We start from the raw sequence: 27,879 nt of genomic DNA on the forward strand, positions 1-27,879 counted from the left end.
AAGATTAAGCATCTGTTCTGGACTTGATGGGAATATTTTTTTTTTTCTGCAAATAAGCCAATTTTGGTCTTAAATTACTTAGAAATAGATCCCAACAGCGAATGTGCACATAGGACAAACGGAAGGATTGCCTCTGCAGAAATCTTGGTGGTGGTTAATGAATGACACAAGGAAGTCAAAGTGTATTCTATCCAGCTCCTGCTCCCAGATATGGGGAACGGTTAAACAGAAGCCTAGTGGGAAAAAAAACACAGGTCAGGCATGCACAGAATGAGGTGGAGAAGAATAAAAATAGGCTCAGGTTTTGGACTAAAGTTTTATAGCTTAAAGTTTCTTCCTCCGATTTCAGCTTTTAAATATACTGCCAACTACCTCCCACGTGTAAACTATTTGGTCTTAAAAGGCATTTGCATTTACAAGAGGCCTTGTACAGTGGCATCTGACCTCCATACCTCTTCATTATGTCAATACGATTCAAATACGTCTTCTCAACCACATGACTCAATCTTTTTTCTTTTAAGAATAGTGTTCGTAATACATACAGGGCTCAGTTCATGAAAACACATTAATGTTTAATCAAATCTAATAACAAGCTAAAACACAAGTATGCGTCTAATTACTTTAAGGACTATATAAGAAAGGTCAGAATGGTTCAGACCAAAGGTCCATTTAGCACTGCATCCTAACTCCAAAAGTGGCTATAAACGGACACCAAAGAAGAACATAAATGAGAAAAGCTAACACATGAGACATTTTCATTCAAAACTCTAGCAGCCTTGGAAGTTATTTCCAGCTTCGGGACCTTCTGTGCTTGATACAAACTGCTCTTCCATTAACCCTTACAGTTTTCCCTTGAAGAAATGAAAAATTTTGCATTCACAACGCCCTCTTGCAAAGACGCACAGGTATACAGGAATAACTGAATGCTTGATACAGAATGCATTTCTGAGAATATAAAGGAAGAACAATTGTAATGAACATCAACATGGACAGAGTGGATAAACGTGATGAATATGAACTGCACAAAACCAAAATCTGAATAGCTGAATGATCATTGAATAGAAATAATAACCAACTTGATTTACATTTACAGGACAAAGCAAATGAATGTCTCATAAACGTGCACATATCGCACACAAAGATCTCAATATTTCTAAACAGCTCCAACAGCACTGCTTCAAAAACACCTTCCTCTACAGTTACTACATTTCTGTTCTTCTTTAATGCTGATAATGGAATGTCTAAATGTTCCATTTAGAAAGCACTTACAGATTGCTTCTGATCCCAGAGAACTATGTCAGCTTTAACCAATCCACAAACCAAGATCTCCCTGTCTTTTATATAAAATCCTAGCTTTTGCTCTGCCTAGCAGAGCTCAGGTTGACTTTTATGTACTACCATGGGACAATTTTCCTTCACTTCACAAAGAGAAGAGAAAACAGTAAAAAATCCTGTGCATCACCAAGGATTTGTTTTCCCTACTTACTGATCCTACTCCAGCCAAGACAGGTCTGAAGTAATATTTCAGCTACAGTTACAGAGGAGGAGTATTTGGCTACTGAAAGGTAAAGCTCTAGTATACTTGCAGGAGTCTAAAAGGCTTTTCTTAGAGCAGAGACCTCTCCTGTCTTCTTGAGGATAGACAAGGTTATAAATGACTGTTTGCATTCCTCCTTGTAAGAACAGCAAGAGGCCAACAGAAATTGAATCAGTTAAGCAGTGAAGAAATAATGAAACTTCCCACTAGGTAATGGAAAACTCTTTTCTTCACAATTAGATAATAAACCCTAAGAAATCAAATTATCTTATCCCCCAGAATGATATAAAAAAGGGGCAATGACTGACATTCAAAGAAAGTAGAAGATTCTTATCCTCATTTGCAATATGAAATGCTGTATTAGCTCTGAAATGCTCTGCAACAGTTTCCAAATCGACAGAAAGATCCTTTCAGTATTTTAATTTTTTTTAGTCGAATCAAAAACTTTTATGAAGCAACAGCACACAACTAGATCAACTTAAAAGAAGATAGTTCAAAAGCTTTAGAATACAATTTGTATTGATGACTAAAATCAGAGGATTTGTTTTTTGGGGTTAGGGAATGTTATTTAATTCTTCCATCCAGATTTACTGATTTGTTCATACCCATTGTCCAGTCAGAAAAGGCTATTTATTTATTTATTTATTTGAACTTTACCACAAGGAACTTAGTATCAACACTTACTGAAGCAACAAAAGAAAATCATCATGGCCCATGAAGAAATGACACCTTGGGCCAAACGGTTTTTAAGATAGCTTTCCTTCTGCTGTTACTAACTGCAGAAATAGCTCATTCATCTCCTTTTTTTTTTTTTTGCAGTTGACGTTGAACTGTTCCCCCAAAAAAGAGTGAAAAAATGCAATATAATAATGTGTGATTTTCTCCTTTATATTTCTGATTAACTTACTCATAAAGCAACTACATATTATTCATCACTCCGTCCACTGTTTTCCTAACTCCACCCTGCTGGAAACTAAGACAGCTAAGAAGTATAGGATTGAATTCTACTTTCTTAAGAGTAAAATCCTAACAGATATGGCTTTATTTATCTTTTTCAGGAAGGATTGGTAGTTAAAATATTTTTTAAGAGAATTAAATTTTGAAGAATACTGAAATATAGGTCAAAGTGCTTCTCAGATCTCCAGATTATTTCCTTAAATGGAAAACAAATCTCCAGTCCAGTTTCATAAACTCCATAATTCATTTTGAAGTTCTGGATTCCTGAAACTGCTGGAATGTTGAAGTTCATCAAGTCTTCAAGTCTCACAGCCAAACAGCACTTTAACCAATCTTATCTCCAGAAATCAGGACTGTTCTCTTTGTAAAAAGTTCAAGAGTAAATAAAAAGCCAAGTATGTTTCTTGACCTCACCCAAGAGAGAAATATCAGCTCTACATATTAACTCCTGTTAGAAACATACGTACATATAGACCCTACATATGTACAGAGCAGTTCAGAAGGTTTATAGCTCTCTGTTTTATATTAGAGTCTTGCCAGTCACAAGAAGAATTTCTTCAGGTCACCCAGACCACAAGAGACGAGGTAGTATCCTGAAGCTCATAAAAAAATACGAGCCTCCTCCAAATTCTCTCTCCATAACAAAAAAATTTCAGTGAAGACGAGCAGCAGCTACACAGTCTCATGCTGAGGTGTGGGTGCCACTTCACAGTGAATTCTGTTAACGATGCCTGTTATCTTGTTGGACTGATGATATCAGCAAATGATGAGATTTCTTCTGCCCAAGGGGGTTAGAAAATATCTATTCCATTGAACTTTAAAAGGCAGACCTGTCAAAGAGCAAGTCCCTAGGGCAGAGAGACTGGATGGCAATAACATCCAGTGTCAGCTTACTGGGACAAGGATATGACCTAACTCCAAATCAGCAGAGAGCAGGTGGCTAGATCAAATTCTTTCCCATTACCAATTCACTGGAAATAAGCTCCATAAAAACTGCTCCTCAAAGAGTACATCATATAAAATCCATTTCTAACAAATACTGACCAGATTGACAATGTAGCTGCAGCTGCTTCAACAACCAATTAGATAAGGTCCCTCAGTGCTGCCCTTAGGAATCCCAACAATGTTCTTCAATGTCCGGAATAAAACCCCAACTACCTGTTCAGTTGGTCCATCCACAAGATGACTTACTGAAGTCATGTTATGTCACACATAACAATAATTATGCAAAGGGGAGCTCTTCAGGTGATCTGTATCTCCTTTACATACACTTCCAAAGCAGACTGTATTTCTTTATTGCTTGGTGACAAACCATCAGTTCAAGATTATACAGTGGATTAAAAAAACCAAACAAACCACCCAGAAGCTACAATGCTGATGAACAGTCTGCCTTATCATCGTCCACACTTACCTTCCCCTTCTGGTACTTTCAAGCAAACATATTTCTCCAGGCTCACAAATATACTATCACGGAGTCACAGACCTTCAAGGTAGGTCCAGTTGGCAGCCCTTCTCAAATTAGAGGCCCCCTATACAACCAGCTGTCTCAAATCTGTATCTTCTACCTTTTCTCAAGACGACCAAACTCTTCAGGAAACATATAAAGAGAAGACATTTCGTAACCATAAACAAATCAGTTGAAATCTTAGTGCAATCTAATATTACTATCAGAGAGATTTTTGGCAGCAATACTGTAATCCAATGATTTATTTTACAAATTTTAAATCAAAACCACCTGGATTATCATCTCTGCTGTACTACAAGCTACAAGCTCAGATACACAAACAAGTAACTATTAAGATAGAATTTGTATCACACACTGACTGATTTATAGTAACTCTTAGCTGATAGCCACCACAAGGTAATTAGAGCTGGTTTAGTCCTCTTCCACTGCCAGTAACAGGTATTTTTTTATTTAGTGAAGACTAAAGCAGCTCCACTTAAGTCCTGTGTGCTATAGGTTAAGATCATGCATACAGACAGTTACCACGGATCAGCAGAGGAGCAATATCTTATTGCTTTATACTAATTCGCCTGAATGTTTTGGGCCACACTCTGTCATTCACTTATCTTTGCATCTGTTTCCTCATTAATAAATTAAACATAATCCTTCTTTCCTCTTGTGAGTCAGTTGATTGTTCTCAGTATTCACAAGGGCTCTGTATTATTATTATAAATACTGTTGAACTGCTACACTTACTAGTGCTTACTAGTCAACTGTTCCACAGTATCAAAAATCAAAGTTGCAAATTTCAGCCAAACTTGGAAAACGCAAAAGTAACAAAAATAATATAGAAATATTTCTATTTCACAATTCCATTAAAATTGGTCTATTATAACAAGAAAAAAATCCTCACTCAATCTTTCAAAAATAAGAGAGAAGTAAGCCATTTGATTAATATTAGCTGACAGTGGATAAATTTTTGAAAAAACCTATTTGTATCTCACAATTTAATAATATTTGATTTATGCATAATTTTGCTATTCTTCAGAAAGATATAATGGAATGTTTCTGAGTTCATGTCCATCCACTCCAAGAAACAACCAACCTATGCTGAAAGGATTTAAGATGGTGGTTTCACCATGAAGAAGTCACAAAGAAGTAACAAGGTACTGGCAACTGTAGCACCTGCTGGCTCCGACAGGGAAATTTCTTGCTCTCTTTACTACTTGATACAGATCAACTCTATTATTCTAATTTCATATCATTATTTTTATCTGCATTTAACTATGGAATACAGCTATAGTATATGGACAATATTAAGAAGCTAGTGTGATCAGACCATGTCAGATACAGGTCGGTATTTGACTCCTATCCATATGGCATGTAACTTCTTGCCTGTACAGGTTTTCAAGGAGCAAAGTGCAATTATGAGAAATGAATATGTATTGAATAAAACAAATTATTTGAATGTAACATCTGTGTAAATGCTCAATCTCTGTATGAGATTCCGGCTGGCTGCAAAAACAGTTAAAGACTACCATGATTCCGTAATAGTTTACCAGCTGCACAAATGGCTGGCTACTAGTACCACCATTGACTAGTGATGGCAGTAGTCAAACAGCTCTTACAGATTAACTCTCATTAGTATCACCTGAAAACATTTTTGCAATATGTTATATATATGGTGTTAAATTAAAAACTCATCATGTCTTCTGAAATTGTAATACCTTCCTATGATGTGTCTTGGAAAATGCTTGGCATTATTAAAAAAAACTTCTGATAACTGAAGTGCCTTAATATGAACTTTTAATTATCTAAAATCAGGCTATCATTATTTTAAAAATTAAAATTTCACTGATGCTTAGTTCTGCTTTCTGCTATAAGAAACATAAATTAATTACTTTGACAAGAGTATTAATGATTTTTGTTCTTGTTTTAATTTAGTATGCGCATTAGTATAGCTATAACTTAGAAGCCTGTCATGTATTAGTCAGATGACATCCAGCAGTCACTTCCAACCTAAACCACTGCATGTTCCTACGGCAGCCAATGGAGACAGAAGAGGAGAAAAGCTAATTAAATGTGCAAGACCGTACAAGAAGAGTTGACTAACTCTTCCAGTAGGGGGAGATGCTCTTTTAAAGTTTATCAGCAATTAAAAAGTACTAAGCAATTTACCCTGTATCTTTTTAACAAAATCAACTTCATAAGAGAAATTGGTACAGATGCCTTAGCGCCAACACTCTCCAAAAGACAGTTGTATGAAAATCAGAAAAAATACAAAATTCACAGCAAATGGCTGTGAGAGAAAAACATATTGATGATGGAGCAAGCTGTGCTAACAGTCATCAAAACAAAAAAGGCTTTATTCCTTTTCAAAATCAAAGTCTCTCCAACAGCAATATTTTTTCACTTACACAACAAATACAATTTTTAGATGCCAAAGATACTATAAATATCATAGACCAAGAAGGAAAAAAGGATTAAATTTTTCAATTTATCAATGCTAACTAAATATTTAAAAATAAAAAATAAAAATAAACTACATTGCCTGAAACACTCCTTATATCTCAAAACAAAATCTGAGCTGTGTTTTCCTCCTTATTTACAAACTTCTTTTAAAAAGTTTAATGTCAGAAGTAATACTGTCTCATGTCACACTATAATTCTATTCTTCTCCTTAAGTACTTTTCTTTTACAAACCTTCCTAAGAATCCAAGAGGTTCCTGAATGGTGCAGGTTATCCTCTATTTTCTATGAATGCAGCTAATTGTCCATTATGTTGCAGTTCACCATTCTTCCAGTTCTGCCACTGCAACTGGGGATGATGACATAAATCATATCTCTGAAATGTTTACTACTCTAATCTGAGTGAAAACAGAATAGTCTCTCTCCTGCCTTCCTCCCAATACAATAGTCTTTTGATTCAGATAATTTCTGTGATCCCTTTCAATAAAATAGCACTTGCATCAGTACAGCTGAAGGTGTCAAGAACATGTCTAGAAGAACACCTTAATCTGCATTTGTCACCAGAGAAATGGCTGTGAAACTATACCACAGGGCATTTTTGAAACAATCAGGCCGAGAGCAGAAATTCCATTTATTAAAAAGGCTGGGATTTATCACTGGTATATTTAGATGTCTCTATGTCTGCATTCCTGAAGACTCCTTTTACAGTCTGTAGCAAAATCAGAACCCAAACAGGTAGAGTCTGTGACTTTAAATATAAGTTTCCAAACCGACTGAGATGAATATGGGATAACAGGTGCATATTTCAACTAGATGAACAATTCAGACACAGGCATGTACAGTAGAGGGATACGAGTTGACTATTCTCTAGTCTGTCTAAATAGAAGTGAGTTAAATAATGCATCCTTGTATCTCTTCTGCAACACTTTTGATTGGTACAGAAGTCAGAACAACTTTGGAAAGGATAACGTTATTTTCCTCATTTTAGGCACAGGAAAATGAGGTACTTACAGGTTTGTTGAAGTCAGACAACAGCTTTTCCCAGAATCAGGAAAAAAATGCAAAACAATCTGAAATTCTAGCTGCTACTCTTAAGTGAACAGAAAAAATCACTGCTGGTAAGTATCCAGCTCCTCTCCCACCTCTAAAATTACCTATCGGTAAAACAACTCACTTCACACCGGCCAAATCTTCAAACACTTTGGATGCCACCACTCTGAAAATGGATGCTGCTTTTACTTTCATAGTGCTGAGAAGAGACTCACCTGCAAGTACAACTCCAAGCCTTGCCGTCGTTGCTCCAGAACCTTGGGAACCCAGTTTCTCACGTGCTTTGAAGGGATCTCTGGAGTTCTTATGAACTTCTTGAGCTGCAAATGAAACAAAGTGTAACGGCATCCCTTTGAAGTAAACACATTTGTGTTAGAGATGAGGCAGTACAGGCAAAATAACCATGCATAACGGAGAACAGCATGGCAATGAAGCTACTCACCCATTAGCTCACTGAAATGCAGCAGACTTCATATCTACAGGCTGCAGTTAAAAATCTCCATGTCTAGATGCCCTGGAGAGCGAAGAGGAACCCTACTAACAATGTCTTGTGACTAACAGCCTTAAAACAAAATGATAACAACTACATGAGAATACTTGAAATAAGTTCCCCATTAGTCAACCTGGGATGATAGCTGACAATGTCACTGCAACATACTCAGGTATCACCTTGCTAAGCACAGTGACGAAACACTGCGACAATTTTTAACGTTAGATTTAGGCAACTGTGAACAGGTGGGAGAAGTACAGGAAGGAGATCTAACCATTTCTCTGGAGAGCTGGCAATCAAGAGAGTAAAATTTCTGTGCTCTCAAATGGCACCAACAGAATGACAGTTACGTTTAATATCTTATACAAAGAAACAGCAAGATTGCCACTGTATGTATTTCCAAGAGAGCTCCATAACTATTCCTCTAAAGATTCCCACAGGAAAGTTTTTACAGCTATATACAGAAATGTGTACGTGCATACAATACAAGTGCATACAGATAGATACAAACGTACATTCTGATGGCACTAATAATCCTTTTGCTGAAGCAACTTATTTTTTCAAAACAAAAAATATTAACTTTTTCCTCAAAATGACAGAGCAAAAATAACTGGAATAGACTCCATTGCATTTTAATAGAAGGTCACATTAGACATTCTTTTGTTGGGTATTGCCTCTGAGTAAATCCGAAGGAAGGAATGCAAGGAAAGGAACTCAAAATTGACTTTGACATGCATACCCATGGGAGACTGAGAATTTACATTTCATCTTTGAGCTTGCTGAGATGTCACTATAGGAAAAAGCAGTGCCAACATATCAACATCTCTACAATCACAAGTAATGAAGCTGCAGCAAGGAAACCTCAATCGCCCTGGAAACATTTCACAACTTCTTTATTTCTTAATGGTGTTAAATTACAATTAAATGTGAAGTGAGAAAAACAACCCAGCAAAACAAAACCCCAAATCCATGTACTTTTACTGACTGATCTTAAAGCCAGAATATGAAAACCCATTTTATCCTCTAAATTGGTCGAGAATGTTGAAGCTCTGGTCACAGCTGTTGTGAACTATGACAGCACCTGCAGATGAGTAACAAATGAGGAGAATGGTCCAGATGAGGGGAGACAAATCTGAAACAATACAAGCGTCCACCAAGGTCTAGCTGCTTACAAGATAAATACTCTGTGACTGATACCTCAGCTGATGATTAACAGTGGCCCTGTTATATAAAGCATCCAATAAACAATTGTTTAAATGTGCAAGCACAGGTACTGCATGTAGGTACAAAGCACATGCCATACAGATGTACAAAGAATAAATGATAAGCCCACTTTCTTATGCTTACAGTAAACCAGTAATACGTTGCAACAAACAATGAGTGCAATGTCAAAGAATATTAAACAAATCTACGAATGTGTTAGCTATATTGTTTCAGACCTGGCCCTACACAAGAAATATTTATCTGAGGACAATTACTGTCTGTAATACCTTCCTATCTATAACACTGAGGTAATGCCTATTTGACATACTGTAGTCTCCTGCAAGACTAAAAGATGGCTCAAATTATCAAGTAAAGAATTACTTGTCCATGTGGAAAAGTCAATATGATTTAGAGTGTACAGTAATTACTCTAAAATTATAAATAACGTGCAAAACAAGATGTAGAAAATGTAGGATTTTTGCACATTTCACTGCAATAACTGTAACATTGTCTCACCTTTTAGCATTCTGGTGCTTAAAAAGATCTACCGATATTTAAAAACAAAGGGAAAGAAGTATAAAAAGGAATTAGGGAATAAATATGAATAAATGGTTGTACTTTAAATTATGCTGCACACAGAGAAAGAATTTAACTATTTCTAAAAAACTCTCCATATAAGAGTAACAAAACTTTTGTTCAGACTTGAATATAATACTGTAATATGAATGGTGCATAGCCTGAAAGGCCTGGTTTGTCATTCACAACAAAAATATAATGGCCTATGTAAACTATTTCAAAAAAGCTAACAGCAGTTCATGTTTTCTGTCAAGGGAATAATTTGTACTTCTGGTGTAGCATGGCAATCTTGAAAAGATTTTGTACCTTTTTGACTACAGCCAGACTGCACAGGAAGCGGGGGTTTACTTTTTTTACGCAACTGGAATGTAAGAAAGGTTGAACCCAGGAAGGAGACAAATCCATCCATTTTCTTAGAAATGGCTTTGTTTAAAAAAAATAATCAAAATTAATCAAAACATTAATTGGTATTCTAATGAATGAATAATGTCTTATATAAGCCATGGAGTCCTCCTTACTCCACATGACGACAGTGGAGCATGTCCTTTTCCAGTACAAGGTACAATCCCTCCTTCAGCCTCTGTGCCCATTTTCTACTTCAGTTGTTCTCTACAGAAGCTTTGTTTCTCCTGCTCACAACAGACATCTCCAGCACTAAGGGCACCTTGAATATGCAGTAAGTCTAAAGATACCTTTCCAATTGCCATGTACTCACAGCAATTTAAAGTGAAACTTACATTTTAAATTAAAGGGGAAGTGAGGAACAAAAAATAAATACCCTACTGGCATGCTGAAAACAAACTGGCATCTGGACCTTAGTACGAATTGTGTCATGGGATGTGAAGAAACTGTTCATAAAGAGTGATCAAGATGCAAGTTCAAAATATTCTTCTCCAGTAAAAACTGTTCAAATACATGCCTTACTTTTTTTAATAGCATTGAGGTTTTCCACTCTAACACAAAACAGAGAGGAGAAGAAAGGGTGAAAGCGCATACTGTATTACCAGAGAATGCTCTCTCGAGGATTTCTGTAACACTGAAAGCACTAATAAAGGTTCAGAGCACAAGCCATTCAACCACGTTTACTAAAATTTTACTCCAACTTCAAAAAGTAAGACTGAAGAAAAGGGGCATATTTCTGCTAAAATATGCTGGGTGCTTTGCATCTGTATAGAGAAAAAAAACAAGAAAAAGTCACTATCAAGCTTGCACAGTAATATAAACAGGCAGCAGGCAGATGAGGAGTAAGATGGAACAAACTGAAGAGCTGTGCAAAGCATCTGGTTAGAATACCTGTTTTCCAGGTTTGTTTATTTTGCTGATATTTCTGGAGAGAGAGAAAGGGACCATCACTTATGTTTTTTTTCTGGTGTTCAAGGAGAAATCTCTGCAAAGGGAGTTACTGCAGGTGAAGTGGTACAAGGAGACAAATCTGAGAGTGACACTGCAGTCATTCATGACTGCTGTGTGGAGTACTGGTGCAACTCCAGAAATTACAGTGAAATTAGACAACAACAAAGGGAAGAAGAAAAAGTGGAGGCATTCAGTGCTTTTTTTGCCTCAGTCTTTAATAATCCTGATAGACCTTGGGCTGCCTAGTCCCCTGAGTGAGAGGACCAAGAGTGCATGAACAGTGACTTTCCATTTGTGGACACTGAAACTGTAAGGGACCAACTGTATCAGCTGAATGTTCACAAGTCCATGGAGAGCCTGACAGGATTCATCCCACAGTACTGAAGGAGCTAGCAGATGTTACAGCAGGACCTTTGTCGATCATCTAACAAAGCTCTTGGGAGTCTGGAGAGGTCCCTGAGGACTGGAAGCTAGCCAGTGTTATTGCAATTCACAAGAAGGGCAAAGAGGGATGACCCAGGAAACTACAGATCTGTTAGTCTAACCTCAGTTCCCAGAAAAATTATGGAGATTATACTGGGTACTACTGAAAGGCATTTAAAGAACAATGCAGTCATCAGGCATAGTCAACACGGGTTCACAAAGGGAAAGCCCTGTTTAACTAATTTTATATCCTTCGATGATAAGGTCACTCACCTAGCAGATCAAGGGCAGGCAGTGGATGTAGTTTTTCTGGATTTTAGGTAAGGCTTTTGATACTGTCCCTCACAGTATCCTTCTGGACAAGCTGTCCAACTGTGCGCTGGGTGAGGAACTGGCTGAAGGGCAGAGCTCAAAGGGCTGTAGTGAATGGGGCTACATCTGGCTGGTGACCTGTCACCAGCAGTATTCCTCAGGGCTCAATCCTAGAGCAGTTCTGTTCCATACAGTTATCAACAATATAGATGCAGGAGTTGAAAGCACCATTAGTAAGTTTGCTGAGGATATCAAACCAGGAGACACTGTTGACTCTCCTGAGGAACAAGATGCCTTTCAGAGGATCTAGATAAGAATGACTGGGATGAAACTGGGATGAAATATAACAAATACAAATGCCAGATTCTGCACTTAGGACGGAGTAACACTGGGTACAAGTATAAACTGGGAGAGGAGTGGCTGGAGAGTAGCCTTGCAGAAAGGGATCTAGGAGGACTGGTTGACAGTAGGCTCAACAGGAGCAAGCAGTGTGCCCTGGCAGTCAAGAGGGCAAACAGCATCCTGGGGCCATCAAACACAGCATAACCGGACGGTCAAAAGAGGTGACTATCTCGCTGTATTCTGTGTTGGTGCAGCCTCATCCTGAGTACTGTGTGCAGTGCTGGGCGCTGCAGTTTAAGAGGGATGTGAAGGTCCTCGAATGCATCCAGAGGACTGCCACAAAGCTGGTGAAAAGGCTAGAAGGCACGCCCTGTGAGAAGTGGCTGAGGACTCTGGGTTTGTCTCTTTTGGAGAAAAGGAGGCTGAGGGGCGACCTCATTGCTTTCTACAGCTTCCTGAGGAGGTGAAGTGGAGAGGGAGGTGCTGATCTCTTCTCTCTTCTATCTAGTGACAGGATGTGTCAGAATGGTTCAAAGCTGTGCCAGGGGAGGTTTAGACTGGACATTAGGAAGTACTTTTTCACTGAGAGGGTGGTCAAACACTGGAACAGGCTTCCAAGAGAGGTGGTCAATGCCTCTTGCCTGTCAGTGTTTAAGAGGCATTTTGACAACACCCTTAGTAACAAGCTTTTAACTTTTGGTCAGCCATGAAAGGGTCAGACAGTTGGACTAGATTATCATTGTAAGTCCTTTCCAGCTGAAACTATTCTATTCTGTTCTGTTCTATTATATTTTACACTACAGGAGATGGTTTACTTGGGTAGGGTGCATTTTAAGCATATAAATCCTGATTTTCCCCTCTTAATGTTTCCTAACTTATTTAGTTGCACAATCTCTACTCACCTGCTTTACATTCAATTGCAGGATTGTTCTTATATGTAAAATGAAGCACACATATAGCAAGGCTTGGTGGTGGGTGTGTGAGTTGTACTACTAATTCTGACACTATTGCTCATGTAGTATCATATTTAATGTGAACACAAGGGGGAAAATATCTGAGACATATCTGAATTAAAATAATAAACAAGCAAATGGGTATTCAAAAGCAGTAGCTGATACCACAACTAAGGAAAGAGGTCAAAAGGCAAGAAATACTAGCACATCTTAATTATGGCGCAGTAAAGCAAAATATATTCTTGTTCTTTGGATTTTGAGGGTCAACACACAGATGGGTCAATAGTTGCCTTTTGCTGACCCAAGTTTGCTTATATCCATGTACTATATTAGGCTGTCAAAATCCATCCTCTCTGTCACCAGGATAATGCTTCTTCCCTGAATGACAGGATTCCTGAGCTGATTCAGGGACACTAGCAAACATACTGGTGTGGGTAAGCTCCTCTGACACTGTAGTGGTGGAAGCTGTAAATGCCTGTGCACCTCTCTGCCATTTGCAGAGGAAGCTTTTCCATACTGAAGGCAAGCAGCACGAGTCAAACTAGATGAGTGTGTACATACTCTGCTGCCACTGAGAGCTACAAACCAACAAACATTCAGTTGACTCAGGTCCCAGGAACAAAGGAATGAAGGTCTTCATTGCAGCCCCACCACTGGCAATGGGCTGCAATGCTTTTCCAGAATTCTCCTTCACAATACTTGGCCTCCATAAGGCAGAAAAAATTTAAAACTTGCCTTTCAGCAGCACAACTGTAGAGCAGCATCCAGCTCAGCCTGGAGAGGAGAAATCCTTCTTTTCCTTTCACAGTGACCGAAACAATTTGAAGAACAATTAGTGGAAAACCAACCTCAAAAGTACTGAGTTCCCTTCTACACATTATCAAGATGACTCAGGAGACAAGCTTAGCAGATATTTCATATCACATTCACTGTATGAAGACGAGCAGAGTGAGATGATCTACTCTTTTTTTCCTGTCTAGTTTCCTGGTGTACACAAGTTGTTTCCTCAGCTTTACACATAGCAAGTTAGCAACACAATTTATAGAACTAACAAATTATTTGTCTAATTGAATAAAAATGTATTTATTTGCTATAGGAATGTGTCTTATTTTGTGATTTTACAAGAAGAAAAAACCAAATTACAGACAGTATTTTAGCAATACAGCACATAAATCATAATGAAAAAGAAAAGGATAATTAGTAACATCTGAGAAGTCATCATCCTCTTCCGTAAAATAAAGAAACTGAGTAAGTTAGGAACTCATTTCCAGAGACATGAATCACAAGATATATTTAAGATAAACCATGTATAGTAACAATTTCAAGAGAGAGGAAAATATCACAGCTAAGGCAAAACAAAGTTACATTTCATGAAGAAAGAGATCACTACCTTTTTATGAAGTGCATGGAATTCACTATACCTCTTCTCCACAAAATGTTTCCTTCCATTCATTAGCACCTCTATTTTAAAGACCTGAAAATTATAAATAATAAAAAGGAAATTAATGTTACTTGCACAAACAGTTCTGTGACGTGGCTGCAACTGCACATTTTACCATGGTCATTCCAGCAGATGGTCCTGAAAAACCCATGATTCCATGACGATTCATGAGGTGCAGAAGTACATCAACAATTAATGAAAAATATGGCTGAATCTTCTGTTACCAAGTTTGTTGAACAAACATACAAAAAGACAAGTTAAGCTTGGACTGTATACTGTACATTAAAAACTAAGCATTAAAATTCCCTTTTCAGAAATATTTAATGCATTTGACGAACGTAAAAAAAATTTTTAAAAAGAATGGTAAGGAAAAAAAAGGAGAAAAGAAATAAAGATTCATTTTTTTTCCTCTTACTATATGGTATACTAACACACTCACACATGTTCAGTAAGAACGGGATGACAGACACAGTGTGTTATGCACAGAAAAAGAAGAAATAAACGCAAATGCTGTACTGTAGGTTAATTTCCTCCTAACCTACAAATGCATCCGTAGTCTCAGCTGAGCTTGTGCTACTATCTACAGCCTGGGAAAAAAAAAAAAACAACATGGCAAACGCTTGTTTTCTTTGTATGATACATGTGACAGCTTTTGTTGCTGCCTCAGGAAGGTTGAAAGGCCAGGAGAAGCAGCTCTCTGGATCCACTAATTAGTAGTCACTAACATGACATCTTCTTGATTCCCAGGTCATCGGGTCAGTTCTGAGGGCAAGTGATGAGAAATATTTTGAAGCACTCAAGAAAACATGGTCTATTAAACGAAGACAAGATCAGCAGAAGAGCAAAACAGAAAAGGTGCCTGGTCTATCTAGGAGTTCTTTGTTTTCTGTTTTGCTCAGAAAATGCTGGAAATAATTATTTCCAAGACAATGAGAGATAATGTTGAGGACAGATAACTACATTAAGATCCAAGACTTAGGCCAAATAAAAAGTCCTTTGAAATAAATTTGCAAACAGTGTTTATGCCTGAATGCAGAAAAAAAAAAGGTTTCTGTCACAACATGCCCAGCTAGCATTGATCAGAGCAAACGTACAGAAACCATGCTGGATAAACACTTTTCATTGTCCACTAGAACTTGCCTTTCAAACAGGTCAAAATGGTTTTCACCAGCTAGACAAATCACATTAGAAACAGACAGCATTTTATTTAATCCAGACTGAAATGAGTCTACCTCTCTTTGAATGCAGCATGGATGGGACTGCAGTTGTTTCACACTAATGTTTACATTACCAAAATTAGTTCAGATCATTGTAATACATCAAAATAACTTGTGGTACATTCTACCTCTTTGGAAAGGACTATTTTTGTGTCCTAATCCTGCAAGCAGGCAACCTTATTTGGGTGCACTGATTTTTTTTTTCCCCCTTATCTGTTTAGACTATTTTGGGAGAACAGCTATTGGCTATTAAACAATTTTCCTCTACACATGAAAAACTCCAAGGCACCCTTAGGAATAAGCTGTAAGTTCAGAGTTGTAGAGAGAATCATATGCAAACAAAAATCAATGTAGCTTTTTTCTTTAGTTGAGACTTACCACCCTAATTATACGAGAGGAAAACATTATTTGTATCTTATATTCTACACACTGTACAAAATAAATAGTTCTGGAGGGAACAAAATGCTTTGGATCGCACAGGAAAGCCACTGCATTGAACGACTTTCAAGGATAACTTGGTAGGAAGAATGGATAACATGAGCCTAGTTAAGTCAGAAGTGACCATGAGTCATTAGTTAAGGTATTGCAACAGTTTTAAATTACCTTGATATTAAATTTCCAGCAAGTACAAGCAACTCTCAACACCCACTGACACCTCAGTCAGCTAAGAGCCACTGCACCACTGTTAGTTTAACATTTCTGTTGGCTACAAGGTTTGCCAAGCAATTTGGAGAAGTCCAAGGGGCTCCTGCCTCAGCTATAAGCACTCTCTTGACAGGTAACTTTCTTGTGAACCATAGCTTGGCTTGTGCAGTCACATTTTGGATTTAGTCATACATGTGCAACTTCAGAGAAACCTCTTTCCCTCTGAAGTCTATAAACCTGTCATTTCATAAAGGAGAATAGTTGGAATATGGGGAAGAAAGGAAATATAAATCCCTCTGTGGGCCTTCTTTCCAAAGCATGTATCTATTTGTTCTGTGTTTCATCACTGGTTAAGGAATTACAGAAATGGCTTCAAAACACCAAAAAGTATGCAGCATTTATTCAGCCTCCTTTTTAATCTTAGCAAGGTTTTAATTACTGTTTGCATAGTTTTTGCTAACAAGATGAGACTTAAGAATGTATTTGCTGTTCACTTCTACAGAAGATGCGAGAAGAGAGAAACACAGCTTCACGTGCAGAGTGATGTCATTTCCAAAACCACAAATTCACTGCCTTTACACCCTCAACTGGTTGTACCTGTATACAGGCTTTAACTTTGCCTCCTACCATCCAAAGCCATTGGATCCAGCTGTAGCAGCCACCTAAGCTGGACAACAGATCTGCTATGCATAAGGTTGAAAATCACTGTTTAAAAAACCTGCTGCAAATGGGGTTTCTACTCTACTCACTGTGGCACCTATATTTCAGAAACATAAAGCGACCTGTGATAAGTAAGTGGAAAACTGCTAAATGTTTTTATTTAATGCAAATCTAACAATTAAATTGATCTACAAAGTAACTTATAAAACAGAAATGCAAGTAAGTGAGATAACACATCTTGTGCTTATGAACTTCAGATTATTAAATGACTTTATTTAGACAGCATAAATTCTAGGTTTGCCTCCTTACTGTTTACCAGATCACAATTCGCAAGAGCAAACTCAAAGCACAGAAATGAGTTTCTGTGCTACTAATTCATAAAACGAAATGGCTTTATATGAAAGACAGAAAGATACATTAGCTTACAAAAGAGACAGGATCTCTTTGTGGATTCAAAATAGCTATAGACAAATCTCACGCAAATTTAACTGAGCAACTGCAGGCCCTGACAGAAAAACAATGTAAGGAAACTGGTGAACATTGATGAAAGTGCCAAAATAAAGACGGAAGAACTATGGCGGAAAAAAAACTGCAACACTGCAAGGAAATTACTTTCCTTGTAAAAATGTTCATGTTCTATGAGCAGATAACTCTGAAAAGACATAAGACTTTTTATAAGTGATAGTTAGTTAAATGAAAAATGCAGCAATTAATCACTAAATAAGACAAGTAAAATGCTTTTCCCATAGTCACTGAAATACCAGAAATTACACTGTACTGAAAGTTTTGCAGTTCATCCTGACTAGGACACAAGGCACCACAGATATGAAGATATCAATTATAAAACTCCTTATGAGTTCTCTGAAACTAGAAATGACCCCCCTTTCTTGGTAACTACCACAACAGTTATCAACAATGTTTGCATAAAGCCAGAAGATCACTATTCTTTAAAAGCATTCTTCCAACAGAATTTAACCCACATAAATGATGTATGAGACAAACACCTTCGGACTGGATATTAGTATGAATAATGTTGATCTTTTGCCTAGCAGAACTGCAAATCTGCCACTACAATTCATAACCATCAAACGTGCAAAAGAAACACTTCAAGAAGAATTCCTATGGTTTTTGTTCATAAGATAGAAAAAACTTTTAGGTCCAACTACAGAATAGATTTGCATATGTTTGTTTTTTTTTTTTTTTTTTAAAGAAAACCTTTTTTGTCTCTCTTCTTTGCCTCCACTTTGTTCCAACGATATGGGTCATATTCAGATCTTGGAAATAATTTTATTAATTTACTATTGTTAGCAAGTATGCCTAACTTAGACATTTTCCTGAATTTATTAATTTCTACTTGTTAGTAAATCTCTAACTGAATGATCCTTTTTCAGTATTTTCAAGAAGAATATTTACATTTCTCTTCTTGCTGCAGAAACTGGACAGTACTACGTAAAAACTAAATTGGATTATATACAGCCAAACAATTGGTACTGTATCACTGTGAATTGCAAAGAGAGGAAGCACAAATGGAAGAAAACAGGAATCAATAAGACACAGACGAACCACTCATGCCTTCCTGTAAGCCCACTGATATTATAAGTGCACATGAAGGACTGTGTGGTAAATAATACTAATACCGCCCTCCTTCAGTTCTCACCTATGTCAAAAGCTTACACTGGATACAAAAGGACATCTTTTATCTGATAATTTGATGTGAAAATATGCAGCTCAAATAACTTTGTCTCAAAACCCCAGAATTAACAAAAACACAGACAAGAATGACATGACAAACACCACCAGGACTAGCGAGGAAAACTAACGAGAACAGTAACTTCTCAGCTTAGTTTTCTATTAAATGAGAAATACAGAGATGGCACTTTTATATTCACTCATGGAAATCACATTAACTACACAGTTTATAATTACAGTAAATTAATACTATCACATTGTGTATATTTATACATAGATAAATGAACTGCAAAGTATAGAAACTTCTGAAAAATTACAGTTGAGAAAGAGATTTGGGTCAGCCTTGCTTAGAAGGAGATACAAAAACCAGAAGCTGAAAAAGAGAAGTTTGCAAAAAACAGATACATTTGTCTAACATTCACCAGGAAAGAAAACTCCACAAGATTCTAGTACTGTGCTTTTCTCTCTTAAGACTAAGCTTACCAACACCGATTCTATTTAACATACTACTTACAGAAATAAATATATCCCTTTAGATGCTTCAGCATGCTTGACAGACTTCTGTCTGAAGAACAGTTAATGCATTCAAAGTGTCAAGAAACTCAACCTTAAACCTTTGTCATGGCCATATGGAAGAAATTCCAAAGCAAATGAAATGACAGCTACGGTCCATGAAACACTAATAGGATTTCCACACGTTTAGTGTTTCATTATTGTTCAGACAATGGCACATTTTCTGTCTCAGTTGTGCTATGACTAGAACAAGACCACAGCATACAGTAAAGATCAAAAGATGACTTCAAACCTATTCCCATCCAACTGATCTGGGGGAAAAAGATAGTCCACAGAATCAGCAGGAGCAGCTGGGTGGCAGCAGTAACCAGAGCTGCATGTAGCTGCAGCAGCAATTTGGTATCTCAGGGGTGTAAGTGCCTCATGGCAATGCTCCATACTTTTGAAAGCCCTCCACAGCAGAGGTGGAGACAAGGACAGTATTCAGAGCCAACTCAAACTTCATAGCAGCCTTGATAAAACGGAATCTTGCTATCCCCTAAATGAAAACAAATTAACTTATTCTGACTTCATCCTTTGGAAGGAAGGGCAGCAAAACTCAGCTCTGCAGTGGGCATAGGGCAGCTCAAGGGCGCAGAGACAGGCTGACATGGGTCCACAGAGGCATGAGGTGAGGGAAACCTGCCTTTTTCCCTCCTCTCCAACCACTTTCTCCCCAGTTCTGGTTCTTTCCTGTCTTGTATCCACTGTTTACTTTGGGTTATGCCCACCATATCCACTTGCTGAGATTTAAGACCTTCTGTGCCTTAGCTAGGTTGCTTATAGTCACACCTTTGCCTCCTCAGCCTACACAAGCAGCCCCTACATAAGCTCCTGCACAGTCTTCCCATAAGGAAAGAGCCCCCTTCCTGCTGCAGAACTGGGAAACAAGTTGGGGAACAGTAAAGACAGAAGTAAAACAGCCTCGAAGAGCTCAGTTTGCTCCTTTTGGTTCTGCTAGGGTCCTAAGAAGGTATAAAGTAGCTATTAGAGCCAGTAAAGGAAAATAAGTGTAAGATTGGGTATTAGAAACTGAGAGTAATCAGAGTGTTAGGAGGAAGGATGAACAGGGACAGAGCCAAGAGTCATCCGTCCATCCCAGTAGCAATCCTGACACATGCTGAACCCTTTTTCCCGATGGCAATGAGCACAGATCGAAAGCAGGAGCTGCAGACGGACAGCTCAGTTAGCAGAGATGTTTGGAGCACTGGTTCTCACAGACAGGCAATAGGCCCACAGCTACCTCCACCTCCCTGCTTACCTGGACAACTGCTTGTTGTGCCTGTGCTTCAACCTGCAGTGGTACGGCTCTACTCAACACGTGTTTCACTTTTACTGAACGGCCCCAAAGAGATTCTGATCCACTACATTATCTATGACAAGATGCACTTATCTTACCTAAAGTCAGTTCAAAAGTTGAGTTGGACCCTCAAACAGCCCCTTTCCCCCACTCCAAGCACTGTCATGTCTGTTATCTGAAATCAGACTGTTTCACTTATTCCCAATTACAATGTATAATATTAAATTACAGCACATGGAAAAAAGTACATAGTTTTTTTAACTATGGAAATCAAAGCTTGATGTTATGCAATTATGACATTGCTTTGTCCAGAGTCTGTGAAGAAAAAAGACCACTTCAGAGAAAGGAAACACTTACTGCAGGATTTTCAGGCAGTATTCCCACCAGCTCCAGCCTACGTGAAGCACTTACCTGACCCCTCCTGGCCTGAAGAAGCAGTCTTACTCTTTTTATAATACAATAAATAGATTTTCTACTGTGATATAAACCCATTGAGAGGACAAGTATGTTGTTTCACTGACTCCTTCTGTTAATTCTCATGTTACTGCAATCTAACTTAGACCTTCATTACTAAAAAACTGTACCTAGAGAACAATCACAAGCACATGTTCTTAAAAACACAGCTCCTATATTTCCTTACTAATTTTATGTAACCTTCAGCCATTTATTAGAGAAAAAGCTGTCTCTTCACTAACACTTAGCAGTGTTATTGGCAACAGTACCTACCTAAACCAGAACACAGTCTCTCTGAGAACCTTTCAGCATGCAGTTTGTCTTCCCCACCAATACCACAAAATAATTAAGGATATTCTCTCTTCTATGCACTTTTGCAGTATGGGGCTCCTCCACTCACATAACGGCACAGTGTTGGTTAGAATTACATACAAAAGGTCTGCATACGACTCAGGGATATTATTTCTGAAGACGGTATTTGAGAAATATATGTCATATTTCTTAAGGTTTAGAGGAAGACAGTTTTGTAATTCTTACAACATGGGAAGCTCAAGGGAGGCTTCTACGGAGCTGTCACTGTTGAATGAAAGAGTAGCTGACATATAAGAATAAGTAGTTTTCTGATTTTTTCAACTCTCTTTAAACCAATCTTTTCCAAACACATGCTTCATGAAATCCCATAGGAACTGCTCTGTCATTTCCTGAAAAATAACTTACTTGGCTTTCCAAGCTAAAAAGCCTCTTCCTTGCCAGCAAAACACTGACTATGGAAATCTAATTTGTAACCAAACCAAGAAGCTACAAGATCTGACTTGCTTTTGATACTTTTCTTTATTAGCCCTGCAGAGCACAACTGTTACACAGATGACATCCTTCTCATTGTCACTATGGTCACCTATTTGGCTAACTTCTTTAGAATCAAACTTAAGGAAAAATGTGTTGATCTTTTACTGAAAAGGGGAAAGTTCCTAATACATGCTACTGCCCACAGTTACAGAGCCTACTCTGCTCTACTTGTCCATCTGGATCATCTCGATGTCTCTTTCTGGAAGTGTTCTACCAATAAAACAACCTCGAGCCTTTTTACAGAAAAGATGAACTTTCCAATAGAAATATTAGAATCATAGAATCATAGAATGGTTAGGGTTGGAAGGGACCTTCAAAGGTCATCTAGTCCAACCCCCCTGCAAGGAGCAGGGACATCCCCGACTAGATCAGGTTGCTCAGAGCCTCATCCAGCCTGGCCTTGAACGTTTCCAGAGACGGGGCCTCCACCACCTTTCTGGGCAACCTGTTCCAGTGTTCTGTAACTCGCATCGTAAAAAATTTTTTCCTAATTTCTAATCTAAATCTACCCCCCTCTATTTTAAGACCATTACTCCTTGTCCCATTGCAACAGGCCCTACTAAACAGCCTCTCCCCATCTTTCTTGTAGGCCCCCTTGAGGTACTGGAAGACCGCTATCAGGTCTCTCTGGAGCCTCCTCTTCTCCAGGCTGAACAGCCCCAACTCTCTCAGCCTGTCCTCATAAGAGAGGTGCTCCAGCCCTTTTATCATCTTCGTGGCCCTCCTCTGGACCTTCTCCAACTGGTCCATGTCCTTCTTGTGTTGCGGGCTCCAGAACTGGACACAGTATTACATCAGAATAAAATACCTGAATACTGCAAAAAGCATATGATGGTATAAGTATACTTACATGAAACAGATGAGTTCTAAGTTTGATGAAATAGAAGGACTCTTCTATTTTGTTGCCAAATCCTTGCTATTTATCTGCAGAATCCTCTCACTTCTCAAGGCAGGACACAACCCCTAATGACAACAAGAGTGCCTCCCTATTGCAGCCAACTAGCTGCAAGAAACTCCTTTTTGCAAAAAGCTAGACACAAGACTAAGTTTTTTTTCCTAGAAACTTTAAGTCTATGTTACTTTGTTTGCACTTGTATTTGCTGTCTAGTGACAGCACCTCAGTGACCTAAGACCTCCAACGCACAGATGTTTTGTTCACAAACAAAAATGTCAAGTGGAGTCAAAGAACACATTAAAAATACACACGCAGCAGGGTGATGAGCATTACACTTCAAAGGAGTTGGCTTTATACTGTCTTATACTCCATGGTATGCCCACCATGGTACGTGAATTCAGCCTTTCCCTCTGCTAGTGACTAACTAAACAAGTATGAACATGAAACACAAAAGTATTTAGTCAAGTTACAGTGTACACAAGCTATTAAAAATCAGCTCCACATTCCTTATGGTGAATAAACACCAGGGCAAAGAAATATTGTACATCTACCTTGTATCTTTTCGTACTAGGGTCTCTGGAGTAATCCATCTGAGAAGTCTCTGCTTCTCTTTACCTGTCAATGTAAGTAGTTCATCTGAATCACTTTTCAAGAGCAGTAATCAAAGTTGTCAAAGGAGGTTGCTTTTCTAAATGTCTGTGCAGCTTAGCAAAGATTCTTCATAGACTGCATTCAAATATTGGGATTAGCAGGTCTTCAGCCCCAAAGTGGAGGATTCAAATGCTATTCTGTTTCCAACACAGATAAGCAGTCAGGATGCATGCAACATTTTCAGGTACTTCCTTTCAAGGAGTTAACTCATCCAAACTTGAAACCTTATTACCTCTGCTATTGCCTGAAACTTGTGCTATTCTTACATGCAACTGACAGCACTACTTCAAACTTCAGCAGTGGTTTCTGAAAAGAAGAGTTATCGTATCAGTTTATCAAAGAACACCATCCTGCTCACCAACGGCTTCCCTTGCCAGGTTAATATCTTTTGAATGGTAATTCAAAGAGCAATGAAGAAATAAGCTCAAATAGCTATAAGGCAGTTTCATTTCTTACTGGACTAAGCCTGCTGTGACTGACACAAGACCTGAAACAGGTTACCAGGATGTGGCCATTGATACATACAACTGCAGAAAACCAGATGGTTCTTCACCCCTAAGGAAGGCGGAGAGAATGGAAGTGACAAACTCAGCACAACTACTGAAAAAAATGCCAGAGTAGCTATCACAAACATTGCTCAAAAATAATAAATTATTGCACCCAAATTAAGATCTAAGTTTTCAAGCTTCTGAATTTACATGATGTGACTAACAGCATTTATGTTGCAGTTGGCTTGGAGGCCACAGTGAATAGATACTCCAGAGCCAGACTTAAACTAGTTCAGGTACTGCTAGCAGTGTAGCAGTAGCAGAAGCATAGACAGTACAAGCTGCAAAGCTTGTGGCAAAGTCTGGACAAAGCTCAGAGCCAAGAAGGGGCCAGTCTGGCTCTATCCTGGGTATACCTGTGGGAGCTGCAGTCAGGAAGGTGCAGGTGTCCCACAAAAAGAAGCAGGGTGAGTGAGAAGTTCAGAGGGATGCATGGTTCAGATTTGACTTGAACACACAGGAAGAATGCAGGGAAGAGAGAAAAGAATTTCCTAATTTGCTTTCCTTAGAGTTACAGTATAAAACACAGCAAGGAGCTGAACTGCAGATGCTTCAGGCAGAACTGTACTGGCATTAGTGCAAGAACTAAGGTCAGCACAGAATTTGACTCAGAGACCCACATCTGAGAAAAGGCAATATTTAATCCGCTTTTGGAGACTACATCCAGTGCAATTATGTCAACATACTGTATAGATTCAAAGGAAGTAAAAATATTAATATAAACCAGTATCCAGGATAACACATGTAATTAAAGTATCCTATTAGCAATTTTGCAATACAAGATTGAATAACCTATCAGAGAACACTGGTTGTACAATTAAATATTTATCATTTTAAAGACAATGAAAATTGATTCACGGGGAATTATGTTAATTTGCAACTAGCCTCTCAATCACTTGGAAGATAGTGAGGCAAACATCAAGTAATTACATGCCTGCACATGTATTCAGCTAGATAAAGTATTATGTATCCAACACATTTCAGAAAGACTAAAAATAAGTTATAAACTGAGTCTGATGCTGTAAACATGGAAATAAAAGCATGCATACTGCAAACAAAGCAACAGTCAATGGATGATTGAAAATTGTGCCAAATGTTTAATTGCTGACTGTTGCTTGAACTGAAGATAACACAATGCACCGGTCTCTTCAAATGTCAACTAGATGCATCAGAGTCAAAAAGTATCATTCATAGATCTAAAATTCTGTGACTACCTTTTCCTCAAAGAATAAAAAAAATTAAAGACGTGGTCAAGCACAGACTACTAAGAACTAACTTGGCTTGAAGACTTCAGTGATAAAAGCTAATAGGTTCCTAAATGCGGCATTGTGAGGAAACAATACTAATATATTCATTTTTATCTGAAATTTGAGAGTTACATTTCATATCCTGCGTCTTGGGCATAAAAGAAATCTGCATTTACTGTACCAGAAAACTCTGGATGTTCACCACCTGCAGATATCAAGCAACTCTACTGTTTAAATACCTAAGAACTTAAACCCATAAATTCAGTTGGACAAATTCAAAAGTACTATCAAGAAAGAAATGACAGATAACAGTAAGAAGTCGTTAAAGATACAATGTGATACTGTCACGGATATCACTACTTCCCTCATTCTGTTGCTTCAAATTTTCTTTTGCCTTATTACGAACTTAGCTAAAACTTTGCTCCCCTATGCAAACCTAGTCATTTTCCCAGTTCTCACTTCTTGTACTGGGTAGAAAAAGTGTTGCCATTTCTATTCACATAAAACACTGCCACAAATAACTTATTCAAATATTTTTTTTTTTGTTACAAAGGCTCTGTTACTGTGAGTCTCCAGTGCCTCCCTGCAGAAGGAATGTAAACTTTGCTTAGTTTACTTTAAGTTCTTAGTTACAGTGAAAGTTGATTCTTCTACATATTTACAGAAAGTGTCATTTCTCTACTTACAGGGCAGAGAAAATGCAATTTACCTTATCCTATATATGTATGACGTGCCATCTTATCTCCAACTGCCTCAGCAAGCAACTGCTCATCTTTCTGTACAGCCTCTGCCCCCACTTACATCTTCTTTCACCCATGTTTTTCATAGGTAAGAAATCTGAAGGGGCAACAAAGGGACATTCACCTTGCATCAGGTGATTCCTCACCTTCCTATTTCATGCTGCAGCTCACACACACAACTGCTATTTTTAATTAACATCTCAATAACATTTCAAGAGGACCCAAGATGGAGTTAATTTAATAAAATGTATTATAAGAGTTAATGGCAGTGCTAGGAGTAATTAGAATAATCTAATATTTTCCATTACAAGACTGTTCTCAGTTACTTACAGTTTTGCCAATCTTTAATTTTTGGGCTTAGATTTTCCATACCAGGTATGTGATTCAGACAGAAAGTATTTTTAGAAAGTTACAGCTGAGACAGTCCAAACACACACTTAAATAAAAATATATTTTACTTCACTCATACCAAAAAACCCAATCAAAATTCCCAAACCAAACCAAAACCCAAACCATTTCACACAAATTCCCCCAAGATGTGGACAAGAAGACCAGAAAGACAGCTGGGAGGCAAATCTGCCCAGCCCATAAACTTCTGGAAAAAAGCATAATGTTCAAATGGTATCAGTGCTGCTGCTGCTCTGTTATTTTTACAGTGCATCCCTACTGACTGAAAGTTTAAGGCATCTCCACAAAGTCAGGGCAAATTTCAGGCCTACAGAATACTCTTCCATGGTTCAGGAGCTGCTATAATGTTAGGGAGGAGAAAAAAGATTGGAGGATTGTAAGAAAGAGATGCTGGACAGGAATCCTATGGAAAACAGGAATTCAATCTCCTGGGGCACAGGAGAGCAACACCTGGGAAGACCATACTGCATTACCATTAAAACAAGCAGGCCAAGGAAGAGCAGGAGAAGGGACTTCTAGTCTGAAGTACTCCAGCTCCTGTAACCTTGGGGAACACATTATTTCATTGTGTATGAATCAGAAATGTATGCCACTGCATACGCCTGCTGTGAGATACACTGGTATCCCTTTCCCCTGCCTCCACTGCTAGTGGGGCAGCTAGATGATAAAAACTCAGGCATCTCCTCGTTCAGAGGCCCATACTAGGGACCTAAAAGCTTCATGTCCACCAGTCATGTGTCTGAAGCAGCACCTATCCAAATTATATATTCCCTTAATTTCATTCCCAGTTGCCTGCTCAGGGGTAAAAAGTAGAAAAAGGGGAAACTATTAAGAAACAGAGGTTGTGAATGTAAATACTCGTAGTGTCATTTAAGCTTTTAACACAATGCAACCCAGCGTCCCTGCACATACTTAGTTGCAGTGAACAGGCACACACTACTTTTCCCCACCGAGTGTTCTCTCAGCTCAGCATGTGGGACCGACAGTATTGCGGGAAGAAATGAGTGAAGCACGGTGTCCTTAGGGCCTCCTTCTACATAAGAACTAAAAAATATTTTAAAAGGCAGGAAAACTGTATGTACGAAAGTATGGCCTTGAGATTAACGCAAATGGTAACATCATGCTAACTTTGGAAACTTTAGATCTAAAATGCAAGTACTTCTGCAATGCTGAACAACTTGTTTCATGCTTTTTCCTAGGAAAACCTACTTTGAGCATCCCACTTGGGCACAATCCAGAGGCCTGAGGTTAAAAGGCCAAGCCCTAAGATACCCAGCAGATGCAGAGCAGAGATGTACAACGTGCTTACACCCACACGGACAGTAAGCACATCCCACCTCACATACTGTTGTACAGGCCTGTCTTTCAGAACATGAGAAACTAACCCTGGCACCTACTTGCTTCTTCTTCATTTTGTCAGGAAGGCTTTTCGATAAGGATTACACAAAAAATGCAGGGAAGAAAAGCAATAAGAACCC

General features: G+C 38.3%; 1 protein-coding gene across 5 annotated transcripts in view; it reads right to left on the bottom strand.

Annotated features, from left to right (window-relative positions):
• The window catches only part of SNX24 (sorting nexin 24), a 91,616-nt gene that overhangs the window by 30,814 nt on the left and 32,923 nt on the right, over positions 1-27,879 (bottom strand). For 3 of the 5 annotated variants that reach the window (XM_086771038.1, XM_086771037.1, XM_086771040.1), the window contains 2 exons: positions 14,500-14,583; positions 7,673-7,777 (listed from right to left, as the gene is read on the bottom strand). In XM_086771038.1, the coding sequence (XP_086627164.1) occupies positions 7,673-7,777; positions 14,500-14,583 (189 nt within the window). Of the gene's footprint in view, positions 1-7,672; positions 7,778-14,499; positions 14,584-18,729; positions 18,815-27,879 lie in introns of those variants that run through there. The other 2 variants (XM_086771039.1, XM_086771041.1) reach the window with 2 other exon arrangements.

The sequence above is a fragment of the Chlamydotis macqueenii genome, chromosome Z (genome assembly GCF_036417535.1).
Source record: "Chlamydotis macqueenii isolate bChlMac1 chromosome Z, bChlMac1.mat, whole genome shotgun sequence".
Taxonomy (NCBI): domain Eukaryota; kingdom Metazoa; phylum Chordata; class Aves; order Otidiformes; family Otididae; genus Chlamydotis; species Chlamydotis macqueenii.